This window comes from Squalius cephalus, assembly GCF_949319135.1.
Source record: "Squalius cephalus genome assembly, chromosome: 2".
Lineage (NCBI taxonomy): Eukaryota > Metazoa > Chordata > Actinopteri > Cypriniformes > Leuciscidae > Squalius > Squalius cephalus.
The window spans coordinates 15,804,265-15,820,390 of NC_137123.1; the positions used below are offsets into that span (position 1 = coordinate 15,804,265).

At 38.6% G+C, this 16,126-nt stretch overlaps 1 protein-coding gene across 1 annotated transcript in view; it reads right to left on the reverse strand.

Annotated features, from left to right (window-relative positions):
- LOC307172832 (NACHT, LRR and PYD domains-containing protein 3-like) overlaps positions 1-16,126 on the reverse strand; it is a 67,147-nt gene that overhangs the window by 14,375 nt on the left and 36,646 nt on the right. The window contains exon 3 of the mRNA XM_079895502.1: positions 895-990. Within this exon, the coding sequence (XP_079751628.1) occupies positions 895-990 (96 nt within the window). The remainder of the gene's footprint in view (positions 1-894; positions 991-16,126) is intronic.

The window sequence follows — 16,126 nt, forward strand, 5'->3', positions numbered from 1 at the left end:
GATTTCTTTTCTTCAGTGATTCTGCTTGTTATCATCAGGTGTCTTCAATAATGCCTAATCATCACTCAACTATCTAATTAACTCTAACACCGGTTGATATGTCCCAGTCACTTTTTTTGTTTGTCACAACATCTCGCTGCACGGATGTACCCAATGCAAATATTGTACATAATAAAAAAAATATCCAGTTGATTTTCGTTTGTGTTAAATAAGAGGCAATCTAGCGCTGGATTGTGTTGTTTCTGAAATCATGCTGAGTGTTCATTGCTGCTGTTATTCTCGTTTGGCACTTCACACAGAGATGAGTGCTTTAATCTATTGCTTAACGCTGTAGCAGAGACTCTCTATTCATTCTGGTGAAATCACAAAACTAAATGCACACAAACGTGCCCCGCTCTTGATACACAATCACTGAATTAGAACCCGGAAACTTTGTCACGCTTAACCAAAATTCTAACACTAGGCCATGAGTGAATACGAATGTTGATAGCAGATCTATGTATTTATTCACTGATGTGAAGAATCTCGAGACTAACAATATATTGTATTATAGTAGAAATAAGAATGAAACGATCACATTAAACATGAGTTTTATGTTGATACATTAAACTAAATGTACTATTGAAACTGATTTCTGGACATCGTCATGTTCTTTTATTTTTTTGCAATACATATCTTATGTAGCATTGTATTAGCAACCCCCTAATAATAACCCCCCCCAGCCACCCCCACACCCCCCACACACACACACACACACACACACACACTTTTGCAAACAAAGTTACGCCACCGCTGCTGGTGATTCCCATATAAACACAGAGCGGTGTTAATTTAACACCAGGGATTTTACTGTTGACAGATGTAACAAGATAAATGGTTTAGAATAGCACTCACCTAAACCCAGGATCAGTGTGTCCACTAAAGTTACGTGGAGGATCGATTGACTGGTTACTCTTCATGGACACACAGCTGGGGTCTGGAGGATCTGGTCTGTACATTGAGAAGAACACAAGTGAATGTAAATCACACTCTTAAATTAATCACTTTTGTAATAAACTGATTCGGGCGACTGAATTATTCCATTAATATTTATTATGCTGTTGGAGATTTACAGCAAGTGCACATCAACATATGTGAGCTGTTAAGATCTTTTAATTAATAACGTCTGAAACACATTACATACAGGCACTTTAGTCCCTTTACAGCATTAATAATGAACAATGTTCTTAGTAAGATAAATGGTTTAGTACAGCACTTACCTAAACCCAGGATCAGTGTGTCCACTAAACTTAAGTGGAGGATCCATTGACGCGTCACTCTTCATGGACACACAGCTGGGTTCAGATAACTTTAATTTTTTTTTCTGGACTGAACTGAAACAGAACATGAACTTAGAATATTTATGCTAAATTAATTACCACTAATAACTCTCAGGAAATCACGAAATGTAGCCATTTAGCATGAAAATCAAGTTTTACCAACTTTTAATTCTTTAAGGTAAGGTAGGCAATTTATTTCATAAACACTTTTTGTTATTCTGGTTGAAACTCTCTTCACATCCTGATAGCAATCAATAATAGAAGTGGTCTTAATATTAAAAATGTACACATATCGTCTGTGGAAGTCTCAGGACCAGGGTGACTCAGAGTAATTGTCCTCTAAACCATCAGGAATCAGCGGTGAGAAGTAGTAAGGTGCACATGTGAAGTGACAATGTGGTCTCCTGCTCTCAAAAGGTGTAACCTCTGAATGTAAATTCCCATTGTTAGCACATGTTTCCATGTGAAAGAGGTTCTGTCTATATAATGAAATGCAGCAAAGGGCTCTTGGCCTTTTTGTAACTCAAGATGGCCCATGATGCTAAGAGTGACCAAAAATCTTTTAGCATCATATATTTTAATATTAGGTTCACATCTTTTCTCTTTATTCTAGAGCATTCTATGTTATTGTATTGATTATCCCTGAATTGATTATGAAATTGGCATGATACATTTATCTGACATAATACATTGTTACATTTGATTATTCTAACTGACTTTGACATTATTTTCATTAAAGAGTTAAAAGGAATAGTCAAACATTCGCTCATAATTAATGATCCACAGATATCATTAAAACCTTTTCATTTATGGAGTCAGATGAAATAACGAGAGAATACATATGAGAAAATGTATTTCATTTAATCAAAAATACTTTGCCACGAGTAACACGTAGAGACCTTTAGGCCGATCGAGTGCGGGCCTACAACGTCATTTTTGCAGCACACCTTCGCGCTTGTGCGGAATCGGTGAGGATAGACCAAACTTCAGGCTATGCAGAGTTGTGGACAGACAGTCACTGAGCACCACAAACAAACAGCAGCTGTAATTGGCCAAAATGCTCCGTTCGACTTTTCTGGGACCCTCTACTAATTCCTGGTGGATGACTTCTGACCTAAAATTCTGCCATGAAACCATGTCAGTTGTGTTAAATTTCAAATGTTCAATATTCAAGTTTAAAAAAATATCTAATTTAGAACTATGTAAAATGCCACATAATATTCAATTGTGTTACATAACACTTCAATTCATTTATTTTACACAATGCAAATAGTTTTGTCATAACCTCCATACAGCCACCTTTCACGGTTCCTCCTGAACCAAAAAACAAGCTTATGCTGCGTTCACGTCATAACTATAATTTTGAGATTATGTGACCCGTGACGTAATTCCCGGAGCTGTTCATGTCCTCAGACTCCGATTTATGCGTTTCTATGTCAACACTATCAAAAGACAGGTTTATATTGTGCTGATAAATCTATGAGAGAAAACAAACTCTTTGAAACTCCTGTATGATGTCAGGAGCTAAATATTCGAATACAAAAATGTAACTATTGTTTTACAAGGAAGATTGTCACAGACTGGTGTTCTGAATGCAAATTAATCAGTCTACTTTAAACCGTAAACATGTAATAGCATTATATTAAAATAATGTAATTAGCAAAACAAAATGACCGTGGAGTGGGACACTGCGCCAGGTAGAAAATAAGCGATACTGTTGCATAACACTCACCTGTGTGGAAATGTATCTGTGGACAGGTCATGCTGATCATACTGATGTTCCATCAAGAAAATCTAAATGAGGAAACTCAACACTTAGTGTCGAGATGCTTCCGTCTTCATTAAATGCCAGCACAGGATTTTACTTTCACTTTGATGAACAACCCCTGGACAGAAAGGGGCGGAGCCTGGTGGGGTGGGGAAGAGCATTTTTCTGGTTTCTTATGAAGAGCAGTTTAAACAGCATGCATCTTTTCATCTAGGCTACATCAAATAGAGCTGATGAAGAGAGATTCCCCTCAATGGCCCAACCGCTCTATTCTCGCGCACATTTGTGCGTCAAACTACTCTAAGAAAATTGAAATGTCATTAATAACAAAAGACGACGAATATGGAAACAACAAACCTGCGTTTGTACTGCTGGATTCCTCAACTGCGTGCTGTCCTCTGCAGGCCAGATCAAGAATCACAAGCAGGATTGACTTAGTGAACGTGCGTTTGGACATCGTGCAAATAATACATACAAATACAATATTTAAGAACATCCACTAATTTTATAAATATCCCAATCAACAAATAAGAGTTTTAACCTCATCACCAGTAGGCTACATGAAAGGGAAGAATATTTGAATTATTGAATTTTACACAAAAAATATTTACATTCATTTGCAGTAACAGAAACACACACACACACACGTTGTTTTCATGTTTTATGGGAACTTTCTATAGACAATGATTTTATACTGTAGCCTACTGTATATTCTCTCCTCTTACACTAACACTACCCATAAACATACCCATCACACACAACTTTATGAATTTTTTAAAATTTCAAAAAAAATCACTTAGTATGATTTATGAGCTGTTTTGAGCCAGAAAATGAGCCAGAAAATGTCAGAAAATGTCCCCACCCGTATGGAAGCTTATGGGTAGCAATATTCAATTTGAAATGTTATATGCAAAATCACAATGCAATATGTAAAATGGCAATGCATTTCTGTATTTAAATTTAAATTTTCCCATACATTTCTGTAACGTTTGGTGCAAAATGAAAATGAAAATTAAATGATATAATTTACATTTGCTATTTCATACACTAGTTTTAATATGTAAATTTAATACAAATTTTAACGCTTTATAAGTTGCAAAATTAAAATGTATTACAGAAATGATTAGATATGTTTAACATGTTCAAGCAAAAACTGTAGGAAAATTGTAATTTAAATGTATTTTTTTCTTAATTGCATTTACACTCACATTTAAGACACTTGCGATTGCATTTCCATTATTAAGTGTCCCGCAATGAATGTAGCAAAATTCAATGTGCAATTTGAAAATGCATTCTGAGCCGATCATGTGCCCGTCCCGCCCTGTCAATCACTGCGTGAAGGCGGGGCTCGGCAACAGGTAAACATACGCTATAGAGCTGGTAAGTCCCGCCCCATCCGTAAAACCCCGCTGGACCTCTAGATTGAAAAATCGTCAATGCAAGTGAATGGGAGAAAATAATTATTTTCTGGTCCCGTTTGAATTGTGCCATGAATGTGAACATATGTTGTCTGTGAATTTTTTATATAACTCTCCATGTTACGAGTTTGACAGTATATGGTATGATTCTTCGGCTAGCAGTTGTGGAAAAGACATAACGAGAAAGACTACATGTCGCCTATGTGACGTCACCCCATAAAGTTGACTTACCCGTGGTTTTCGCCAACCTCAATGATTTTGTCCTCTCCCTGAAAGAAGGCGGTGAAGTGCACCAAAGACACAGCCATGTTTAGCGGGATCCGTGAGCTAGTGTCCGTGTGCTAGTGGTGTTGACGTTTCAAACGCGTCGAAAGCAGCGAGGAGTTGTAGTCCACAAAGTGCTCTCACACAAAGTCTAACCGTATCAAACTTCTACACGCTAAATTGTATCATTCTTTACACGAAAAGTTATATAAAAAATTCACAGACACCATATGTTCACATTCATGGCACAATTCAAACGGGACCAGAAAATAATTATTTTCTCCCATTCACTTGCATTGACGATTTTTCAACCTAGAGGTCCAGTGGGGTTAGCGGAGGGGGCGGGACTTACCAGCTCTATGGTGCGTATTTTGTAGCCTGGTTCTACCAGACTCTCATACATTTCATTTGTACAGAGAGTCTGGCCTCTCTCCATTGACAAGTGTAAACTTCCTTGTAGGCGGGTACTCTGTTGAAGTTTAAAACTATTGGATCTGCCCAGAGTCACTCTGGATTCATTCACCACTAACGGAGCGAGCTGTAAAATCAAACTTTTCCCGAACCCCGTGGCGAGGAGGGCCACAACATCATGGCCACAAAGAAAACTCAGTAAAGATTGTTCTTGCTCCGGCTTTAACTTCTGGATATTCGGCAGTATTGCCACAACGGACCGAATAGCTTCGCTCGCATCTTTCTCCGCTGCCATTACTGAACTACAACTCAAACTAACGCACGACATCAACGTCATCGTTCTCAGCCACTCCCTCTGTTCACTGATTGGACCGCCAAAAAAATTATCGGAGAAAACCAAAGAATACACCACAATCCCAGACGTAGTACTGAAGAGAAATAAAATTAAGCGGAAGTATGCAGGAGGGCGGAGCCAGGCTACGTATTTTGAGGTGTTGGAAGGAAACACGGCGGCGGCAGAGCTGATACGAGTGTTTCATTCATTAGCAGATGAAATGGAGCGTGAACAGAGAAATGGTAGTGTTTCCGAAGATTATCACGCGTCTGCAGGTGATACCAGTACGATGTTGGACCGTCTGGGTTTGGGAGAATGTTCTGTCCTATCAATCAGGTGTCAGCATTATGCTGAGCTGCTGTTGTCTGATGCTGGACTGTGTTGATTGTTTCGTTTTGTATAAACTATTCTCATTGTCTGATACATGCTTATCTTTATTCTTATTACTATTAACTTTAATACCCAATAATGTTGGAGATCCTATAGTTTTTCCTTACAAATGCATAGGCCAATAGGCCTATTTCACAAAATGGCGACCGAGACCGGAAATAGGGTAGCGATACTTCCGCTACGATCGCCATTCATTCTCAAAATGGACTGTGAACAGCTTGTTTTCTCTGTCATATATCTGACAAAAGTAAGAATAGCAGATGCTGTCCGTTTTGTTGATAGTTTTCAGGGAGCTGTGACAAGATCGAAATTGGACAAAGGTTACAAATTATTCGTGACGTTTGCTTACATAAAAAAAAAAGTTCCATTAATTTAAATGGCATGGCACATGATGATTAAGCTCACATTTACTATAGCTCAACAAAATAAATAAATTAATTGAAATGATGTATACTTTGCCATTCTGTGATCTGCTCTTTCTTTTTTTCTTTCTTTCTTTCTTTCCTTTCATTATTCTGTTTATATATATATATTCTTTGCTAAATGTAGTTGTATGTTTTATAGTTTCATATATTAAAAACCCATTATACGCTTAACTGTCTCTGTCTGCTGCGCACCGAACAGCGCCTCTTAAATCTGTGATCTTAAAGGGGGGGTGAAATGCTCATTTTCACTCAATCTCCTGTTAATCTTGAGTACCTATAGAGTAATATTGCATCCTTCATATCTCCAAAAAGTCTTTTGTTTTATTAAATTTTTAACAGAAAGATAGGCTGTACCGAGTCTTTCCGGAAAAAACCGAGCGGCTGGAGGCGGGCCCTGTGGGCGAAGCTTAGCTGTGCTAACGCGCCGAGCTAGTGACAACACACAGAGACATTTGTTCAACAAACAGTTTTACTCACCGTCCGGTTCCAACGCACGACCGCGAACCTTTCTCATTGTGACTGCTCGATCCTTAAGCATTAGACGATCTGCAAACCCGTGGATCTAGGATTTGAAAACAATCATCGTCGAAATGCAGGGGACAGTCTTACACAACTCCGTTTATGCTCTGAAAAAACAAACTCCATCCACGGGTTCCTTAACGCTGGGTTCTTTGGGAATCTGTGCAGGGTTGTCTTGCCCTGGCAACCAAAAACACACTTCTTTGGTGACATTGACTTCCCAAAAGCGGGGCAGGGCGCTTTGATGGCGAACTGCTTTCACTCTCTTGCTCTAGTCCAGTGGTTCCCAAACCTGTCCTGGAGGACCACCAACACTGCACGTTTTCTTTTTCTCCCTAGTCAAACACACCTGATTCAACTCATCAGCTCATTAACCCATGTGATAATGAGCTGATGAGTTGAATCAGGTGTGTTTGACAAGGGAGAAAAAGAAAACGTGCAGTGTTGGTGGTCCTCCAGGACAGGGGGGGGGGGGGGGGGGTGTGTGTGTACACGTGTGTGTGTGTGTGTGAGACAGTGTATGCGCACGCTGTATGGTTGCTGCCACTGAGGTATAAGGGTCAATATCACTATAAAGTGCCTTTGGTGTCCTCATCAGAATCGCTCAGTCATCATGAACATAATGCAAAATAATGAAATTCTGAGGTTGTATTATAAATGGCCAAACACTTACACACATACAAGAACAATGATACGTCTCTTGAAATGTGTTTTTCTGATTTTATACCATTTTCTTTGATTGGATGTGTGCGATTTTGGCATGTCCCACACGCTGCTCAGCTAAATTCAGTGAGTGTAAAAAGTGGTTAAATTACATAAAATTAAAATACTTTTTTAATGTACTTATTGTCCTCAGCAAGCTATTTAATAAAACAAGTCATTTTGATTATTTATATTTTATGTTCATAATAATATTAAGCAGTTTGCATGTGTCCCTGAAATTGCTGTCCACCCTGTCATTATGGGGTAAACGCCCCTTTAAGAAACCAACTGATGTACTCAGTGACATCCCCTCCCCCATTTGGTCTTTCTTCAGTGGTTGTTAAAACATCTGCAACACGCACAATAAGTATCTACACTTATATTTCCTAATTTTCATCATATTGTGTTTGTAGTTGCGTGTTGTCAAGCTTAACATGTCCACCCTGTCATTGTGAAATATTAGTTAATATAAAAACTTTTCAGAAATTCTAAATATACATTTTAAACAGTGCACAGTCAGCTTCAACAGTGAATCACTTTGCTAACTGCTGTACACCATGTGCTCATTAAATACTAACTTTAGCCAAAAAATGTCCACCCTGTTCCATGACAGGGTGGACATGGTTCATGACAGGGTGGACATGGTTCATGACAGGGTGGACATTTGCAACTCCTGAAAACCAGTCTGAGCCAGGCCCCTCCTTCTTCTATATTGGTTAAGGGTTTCTTGAAGTTCCTGTTGTTTTTATAATGTTCCCCCGTTCTATTTCACTCATTAAAGCATTTGTCCACCCTGTCATGCCAAGTTCCACCCTGTCACTTTGTTGTCCACCCTGTCATTTTCAACTTTTATGATGAAAATAATCTAATTATTTTAACAAGTTAACAAAACCTTGTGTGTGATTTCTTAATAAACAAGTGAGGGCCAGTTAGTATTGTTTTAAATTTTGACTAAATATTTTTATTGTTAGATTTTATTTAGAATAGAATGTGCAACTATCGCATATTTTATTGGGCAATACATATTTAAGCAGTAACTTCATTATTATCAAAATACTTTTAATATTAACTAAAATGTTTTGTTGGGAAAGGGACACATTATCTTTCCACAGATCTACATTTTATAATCACTATGCAATGAAAATTTATTTATTCTACTATGAATTTGTCCATGACAGGGTGGACATATTTTATGGTTTGCTCGTATATTGTCAGCTTGCAGTTAATTTATAAAAAGTGCTGGAGCTTGACCAATATGCATTTCTAACAGCCTAATGTCTCCTTAATACAACACATATGAAGTTAAATGGAAAATCTCAGATTTTTTTTTGGAAATTGTGAAGTCTCAAAGGCACTTTATGGTGATTTTGACCCATATATAGCCCCACGTGGTTGTGTATGATTAGCAATAGGGGACAGCTGGTGAAAATCGGGCCGACTCCCCGAATTTTTTAAACATGTTTAAAAATGATCGGGAGGTCGGGGAGGTGCTCATAACGTGCTCGGCTCGGCTCGTAATTCCTCTCACACGCTGCGAGCCGCGACCATGCGAGCATCACCGATTCCACCCGATTTCTCCCGAGTGAAAAAAATCATTGCCTTAAGGCGGGCGTACACGGTGCGATTTTTGCTGTTTTTACGAGCTCGCAGATGATTTTTTTCACTCGGGAGAAATCGGGTGGAATCGGTGATGCTCGCATGGTCGCGGCTCGCAGCGTGTGAGAGGAATTACGAGCCGAGCCGAGCACGTTATGAGCACCTCCCCGACCTCCCGATCAGTTTTAAACATGTTTAAAAAATTCGGGGTGTCGGCCCGATTTTCACCAGCTGTCCCCTATTTCTAACAATCATACACAACCACGTGGGGCTTTACCTCAGTGGCAGCAACCATACAGCGTGTATGGCAAGCCAGTTTAACATTTAAAAGCAAATTTTGACTATCCGGAATTAACATTGTAGATATCAACAATGTCTTTCTGACTAGTCGTAATTACATTTTGGATAGTTGGAATTGTCATTCAAGATATCTGTAACGTAATTGTGACTAGTCGAAACGACAGATAGAGATATCTGTAATTCAGTTTTGACTAGGCAAAACTGAATTACAGATATCTGCAATGACCTCATTGAAAATGACATTCAACTCGTCACACATCTTAAATGACAATTGCAGATATCTGTAATTCAGTTTTGCCTAGGCCGAATGAAAGTTAAAGATATCTCAAACGTCATTATGACTAGTGCAAATTATTGTGCATGACGTTGCTCTATTTTACATATCCATTTCCCCTCCCCGCCATAATCAATGAAAAAGTGGGTTAATTTCCTTATTTCTATGAATGGAAGAAGAAAGAAGCAGTCATGGCGTTGGCTGTAATCGAAAAAAACACCAGAAAATGTTTTTTATATACAAAAAAAAAAAAAAAAAAATTATTATGCTATGTTTATGTTCATGCTTAAAATGTTGTTGTTGCCGTAAGATTTATGCGTGAAAAAGATTCACACTAATTCACTTTAATAAAGATGCTTACATGCATGCTATTCTTGAAAGTACATTAACTTCCTTAGATGAGAAACAAAGTTCTTAGTTCAGATTAGTTATTTTTTATTTTATTTTTTCAGTTTGAAACAGTATCTAACAGCATGAAAAAAGACGATTAAAAACTCTGGTTGCTCCGACATGGTGCTAATCAGTGCTAATTAAAGTTAACAGTTAACAGGTGCTATGTGATTTGATGATGAACAACACGCTCTGCTCCCGCCTAAAGTGTGATGCATGCATACAGATATCTGCAACGTCATTTGGCCTAGTCAAAACTCTAATTCAAGATATCTGTAATTACATTTTGACTAGGCAGAATAAAAGTTACAGATATCTCAAATTTCAGATATCTCTAATCAAAATTAATTTCAAGATATCTTTAACTTGATAATATCTCCAATTAAATTATGACTATCCCTAACTCCAGTTTGAGATATCTACAACGCCATTTTGACTAGACATAACTCCAGTTACAGATATCTACAACGTAATTTCGCCTAGTCAAAACTTAATTTAAGATATCTGAAAAGGAACATGTAGATATCTTGAATTGAGGTGAATTAAAGATATCTTGAACTGGAGTTATGGCTAGTCAGAATCTAGTTGAAGATATCTCAAACGAGAATTACAGATATCTACAATTCAGTTGCTGATATCCGTAATTCAGATAGTGGATATCTGCAACTGAATTGTAGATATCTGTAATGATAAACCCCATTCAAATGAATGGCAAAAGTGATGTCATTTGTCCTAGGAAGAATGTCTTTGTGGATATCTGAAATTACAATTATGGATAGGAAGAATGTAGTTGCGGATATCTGAAATGTTCTTTTTGACTAGGCAAAACTGAATTACAGATATCTGCAACACATATCCAGTCTAGCTGTTAAATGTTAAAATGGCTTGCCATATGCGCATACACTGTCACACACACACACACACCTCCCTCTCTCTCTCTCTCTAGTTTTTATGTTGAAAGGAATGGCTACTGTTCTCTGCTTTACAACAAATCATTTGCACACACATTTCTGTCATTTTTTCTATCTGAAGCTTTGCCTACATGCAACATTGACGGTCTCTGTGTTTAGCGCGAAAGCTCACGTGATTGCTGCCGGCTCGGGATAAAATTCGTGCAGGACAGTCGTGCCGTGTACCAGCTGCATTGACGCGATTATCAGTTAAACTGACTCGCAACGTGTGCAATATCTCACGACCTCCCGAGTGTCCGATCCTGGTCCGAACCAAGCGGCAACATTCTTATCTGAAAAATGAAGCCTACCCGGAAGTGCGAAAAACTGCAATACATCGAAAATCCGCTAGGGGCAGGTCCCAAAAGGGAGCAAATGTCCATAGCCCCCATGTTAAAATGTCCGTTTTCACAGCATAAATTCATGTTTTTACAGGTTGGTCCCATGGACTTTTATTGTATTTTTCGATAGCTTCCGAGTGCCTGACAACTGTGAGGGGGGTGAATTTTTTTCTAACTCGTTAGTTTAGATCAGGTGTCACCAACCCTGCTCCTGGAGGGCTACTGTCCTGCAGACTTTAGGTCCAACCCTGTTCCAACACACCTGCCTGTAATTATCAAGCAACCCTGAACAGCTTGATTAGCTGGTCCAGGTGTGTTTGATTGGGGTTGGAGCTGAAATCTGCAGGACTGTAGCCCTCCAGGAGCAGGGTTGGTGACACCTGGTTTAGATAGTATTTAGATATAAAATGTATGACAATAAGGGCGTGGTTAACTTTGATTGACAGCTTGATTGACAGCTGACAAGGCAGCGCCACGGAGAATGACAACATAAGAAGCGCCATTTTTTAATACAGTTGACATATAATACTACTGTTTCTGTATCATGAAATGTAGTTTTAAGAGTTTTTCAGGCAAGAATGTAGTTGTTTAAAGCTCAAATCTGTGGTTTATTTAAAGATTTATGAAAATTTTATCCAGTTGATCCAGCGATGACCGGGCGCTCGGCGTTCATGTACCCCGCCTGGAACAGTACTAACATCGGCTTGACGTTCTGAGGTTTGCCGCCAATGCCGCGGACTCTGGCGTCTCTGTAGTGGTTAAACATGAGATATAATTCGTCTTGTGTATATCTAACGGCAGACATCCCAAGTCTCCCGGAAGTTCCGGGAGTTTCCCGCATATTGATAGCGGCTCCCTGATGCCCGCAAATCAGTTAAAATCTCCCGGAAGCAAGAGCGCGCAAGCGTAGCGCGCGCACGGCAGAGAGAGGGAGCGAGAGACCTTGCGTGTGTGCGCTAGTGTGCGTGTGTGCCTTGGGATTTTATCTCTACTCTCGAACCGAATTAATCAGACTGTGTGTTTTAATAAACTATTATTATTATTATTATTATTATTATTATTATTATTATTATTAGGCCTGAAGTATACTCTGTGCAATAGTAATATATTTCTGTTATAATTTCTTCAAGTTATACAGAACTTTTATTTTGACAGGTTGTCGTAAAGACATAACAGTTTCTGTGTGTATATGAAACGAATGAATGACGATAGTTTTATCAAATGAAATGGTGAAATTCTCATCAAGTGACTCTCATAGCAGCTCTGCGATGAAATGCACATGTGTAGCTTACATCATGTCTCAATACAGTGAAACGCTGAAAACACCACGAGCGTGAGTCACGCGTGCTTCTGTGTGTGTGTGTGTGTGTGTGTGTGTGTAGTGGAGCACACACTGAGCGCTCATTCCCAGAGACGCGTAGAACAATTGCAGTCTCTTTTAACTTTAATATTCATAGACACTAGTCCATATCGAGATTTGATTCATTGTACAGCCCTACTTTTGATTTATTCGTTCAAAAATAGCCAAATTCCGTGACGTTCTGCTTTATATAGCAAGTTCCATTTGTGACTGGATTCCGCGATTCGATCCGTCGCTTCGCAAACACAGACGGGGTGAATTTATGAATGAAAGTGTGAAAGTTCTGACACAAAACGAAGTTGATACGTATCCTCACGCTTTTTTTAAGTGGGTATACGCAAATCCTTGGCCTTTTCTAGTGGGTATACGGCGTATACCTGCGTATCACGTAGACTACACCACTGGGGTTAGGATTTCCCAAGATTTTCCAAGATGGCGCCGCCCATACCCCCCATAAACGGCTTCAAACCCGTTCTTCAGAAAGTCTATGGGTGACGTCACAGACGCTTTGTCCATATTTTTTACAGTCTATGGTCCGAACTCGCACCGTGTACGCCCGCCTTTAGGACCCATATAAGGAAATTCCGCCCTATCTTACGTAAGACAGAGCCATACTCGAAAAAAACTTTCCGAAACTTGTGACAAACCGGAAGGAGTATTTTTGGAACAAAAATACTCCTTCAAACGTACAACTTAGTTTTTGAAACTTTGTCCATGTTTAGCATGGGAATCCAACTCTTTACCAGTGTAAAAAACTCAGTATGCATGAAATAGCATTTCACCCCCCCTTCTACAAGCTTTATATTGTTGATTAGCCTACAGGTTAGTAATCTTATAGAACAAGAAAGTTATTCTTCATGACCAGAAGAATAGCCTTTTTTTTGAGAGTTTATAAGAAGAATAATACTCCTTGAGAGTTGATAAGAAGATCGTATGGTCGGTTCGGTGGATGAACGGATTATTCGATGTGAAATTAATTTTGTAGGTTATTCTGAAATTTGATCTATAGCCTATCTGTATATTTATAATTGATTATAATTTGTTGTGGTTAATTATCTATAGAGATACAAACATACGGGCTATGTAGGCTATTCCCTTTTTGGGCGATTTAAAATGTGTAGGTAATAATTGATCATAAGATTATATATTCCCCTCATTTGAGCTGATTCGCTACACCTGCAACCAAAAAGACTAACACGCAGCTTTTCCAAGGTTGAATTTGACCAGACTCTAACTATAAACAGGAGAGTTTTCTCAAAACATCAAGATAATACGTTCTTTCTCTCAAGGATAGGACACTTTAGTATACCGTAATTGGAAAGTAAGGCTTTAACTGAGAAATGGTCCCTTAAACTATAGACTTCATTGACCCCTGTGACTTATAGTTGTCAGAGTACCCTAGAAAAACAGATGTATGTATTGACACATGTTGAAGACCTTTCTTAACAAAACAGGTTTCCATATTTCATTTCTGGAAGCCGGGCTAAATAAGAACTGTTACTGCATTCATATCAAATACAGACATTAGAGAATAAATGAAAAGAACATTTCAATGATCACACTGGTAGCTTCAATAACAAAGTACCACACAAGCCTAGAGAAGTCATTCAACTCATGTGATATTTAGAAAGAAAAATATTGATGAATACCTTGATAAGTCACTTATTACATTTACATTGAAGCAGTGGATTCCAATATCCACACCCAAAATAAACATCATGTTTGCTGTCATGCTTTCTGAGTACTTGTCAATAATCTGATGGATTCAGTCCCACGGACAGTGATATTTCTGCAGGACTGTAAACAATCAAGGCACATGAATTGTGTTATTGTGAGAGTTTAATGTTAAATGAAGATGCCATACAATAGAAAAACAAAAGAGTTTAGCCATTCTTTTTATTCAACACCTGGAGAACACTGTAACGTCTTATCACACTTAAAAGCAGAAAAACAGTGGTGAATAGCAAGACAAAGGCTGTACAGTGTGTTCTGTAGGGTCCTGACAAGATGATCCAAATTGCTTTAGCAGTCGGCCCATGCTTTCAAAACCTTTTGAAATAAATTATATGTCACTATTAAAACCCAACACAGTTCTTGTTCATTTTGATTTCAAATAAATGCATATAAATGTCACGAGTGCAGCAGTCATCTACATCACTCATTAAAAAAACAAAAAAAAAAAAAAACAATAACTGATCAAATAAGGCTTTGGCAGGACAAACATGTTTTTGCAGCCACCAAAAAATAAATAAGTAAATAAAAATATTCAATGCAGGAAAAACCCAATATGAATCAATACTTACAGCAGTGCCTTCAGCTTACACTGTGGATTATCTTTTAAAGCAGAGAGACTTTTCACACTTGCATGTCGTAGATCATTCCCAGACAGATCCAGTTCTCTGAGGTGTGAGTTTGATCTCAGAGCTGAAGCCAGAACAGCACAACCTACATCTATGATCTTACAATATCTCAACCTGTAGAACAATGACACACACTTTAATCTTTCAGTTCAGCAGGAACTACACAACCACAGAGAGACTGAGATATTAAATCAGGGTTCACCAATCTCGGTCCTGGAGGGCCGCTGTCCTGCAGAGTTTAGCTCCAACCCCAATTAAACACACCTGAACCAGCTAATCAAGGTCTCACTAGGCATAGAAACTTTCAAACAGGTGTGTTGGAGCTGGTTGGAGCTAAACTCTGCAGGACAGCGGCCCTCCAGGACCGAGATTGGTGAACCCTGTATTAAATACTAAATCTGTGTGGGTGCAAGTCCACTGAAGGCAAGTTTGAAGAACCCAAGTGCAGTATATATTTAAATCGAAAACCAGATCAAACAAAGGCAAGGCACGGCACAGAACGGAACTCAAAACAGAAACATGAACATGGCTGTGAAGCTTACCAATAGGAATTACAAGAAACAATACTTGACAAAGTAACAATGCAAACATGAGGGCTTAAATACACACAAGACTAATGACTAGACAAGGGACACCTGTAAACAAACAAGACAATAAACCAATCAGAACATGACACATAAGACAAGGGAACACATGTCAAGATCATATTACTAGAACAGGGGATCACATGCCAGACATGAAACAAGACCAAAACAAGACGTGACAGTGGGCTTCACTTTTGTTTGTTTTTTTGTGTTAAAGTCCAGCTGAAATCAAAATTGACCCTATTTACTTTGTTAGCGCATATTACTAGTCTTGTGGTGAAAAATTAATCCGTGCAAGTTAATACACAGAAAAAAATTGTTTGCCGTCGTAATCTTTAATCAAAGTCTGAAAAGTTACTTCCGGTCTGGAATGGCGTTCCTTCTCTGATGATGTAGGTTTGACGGCTTGGGTTGGGAAACG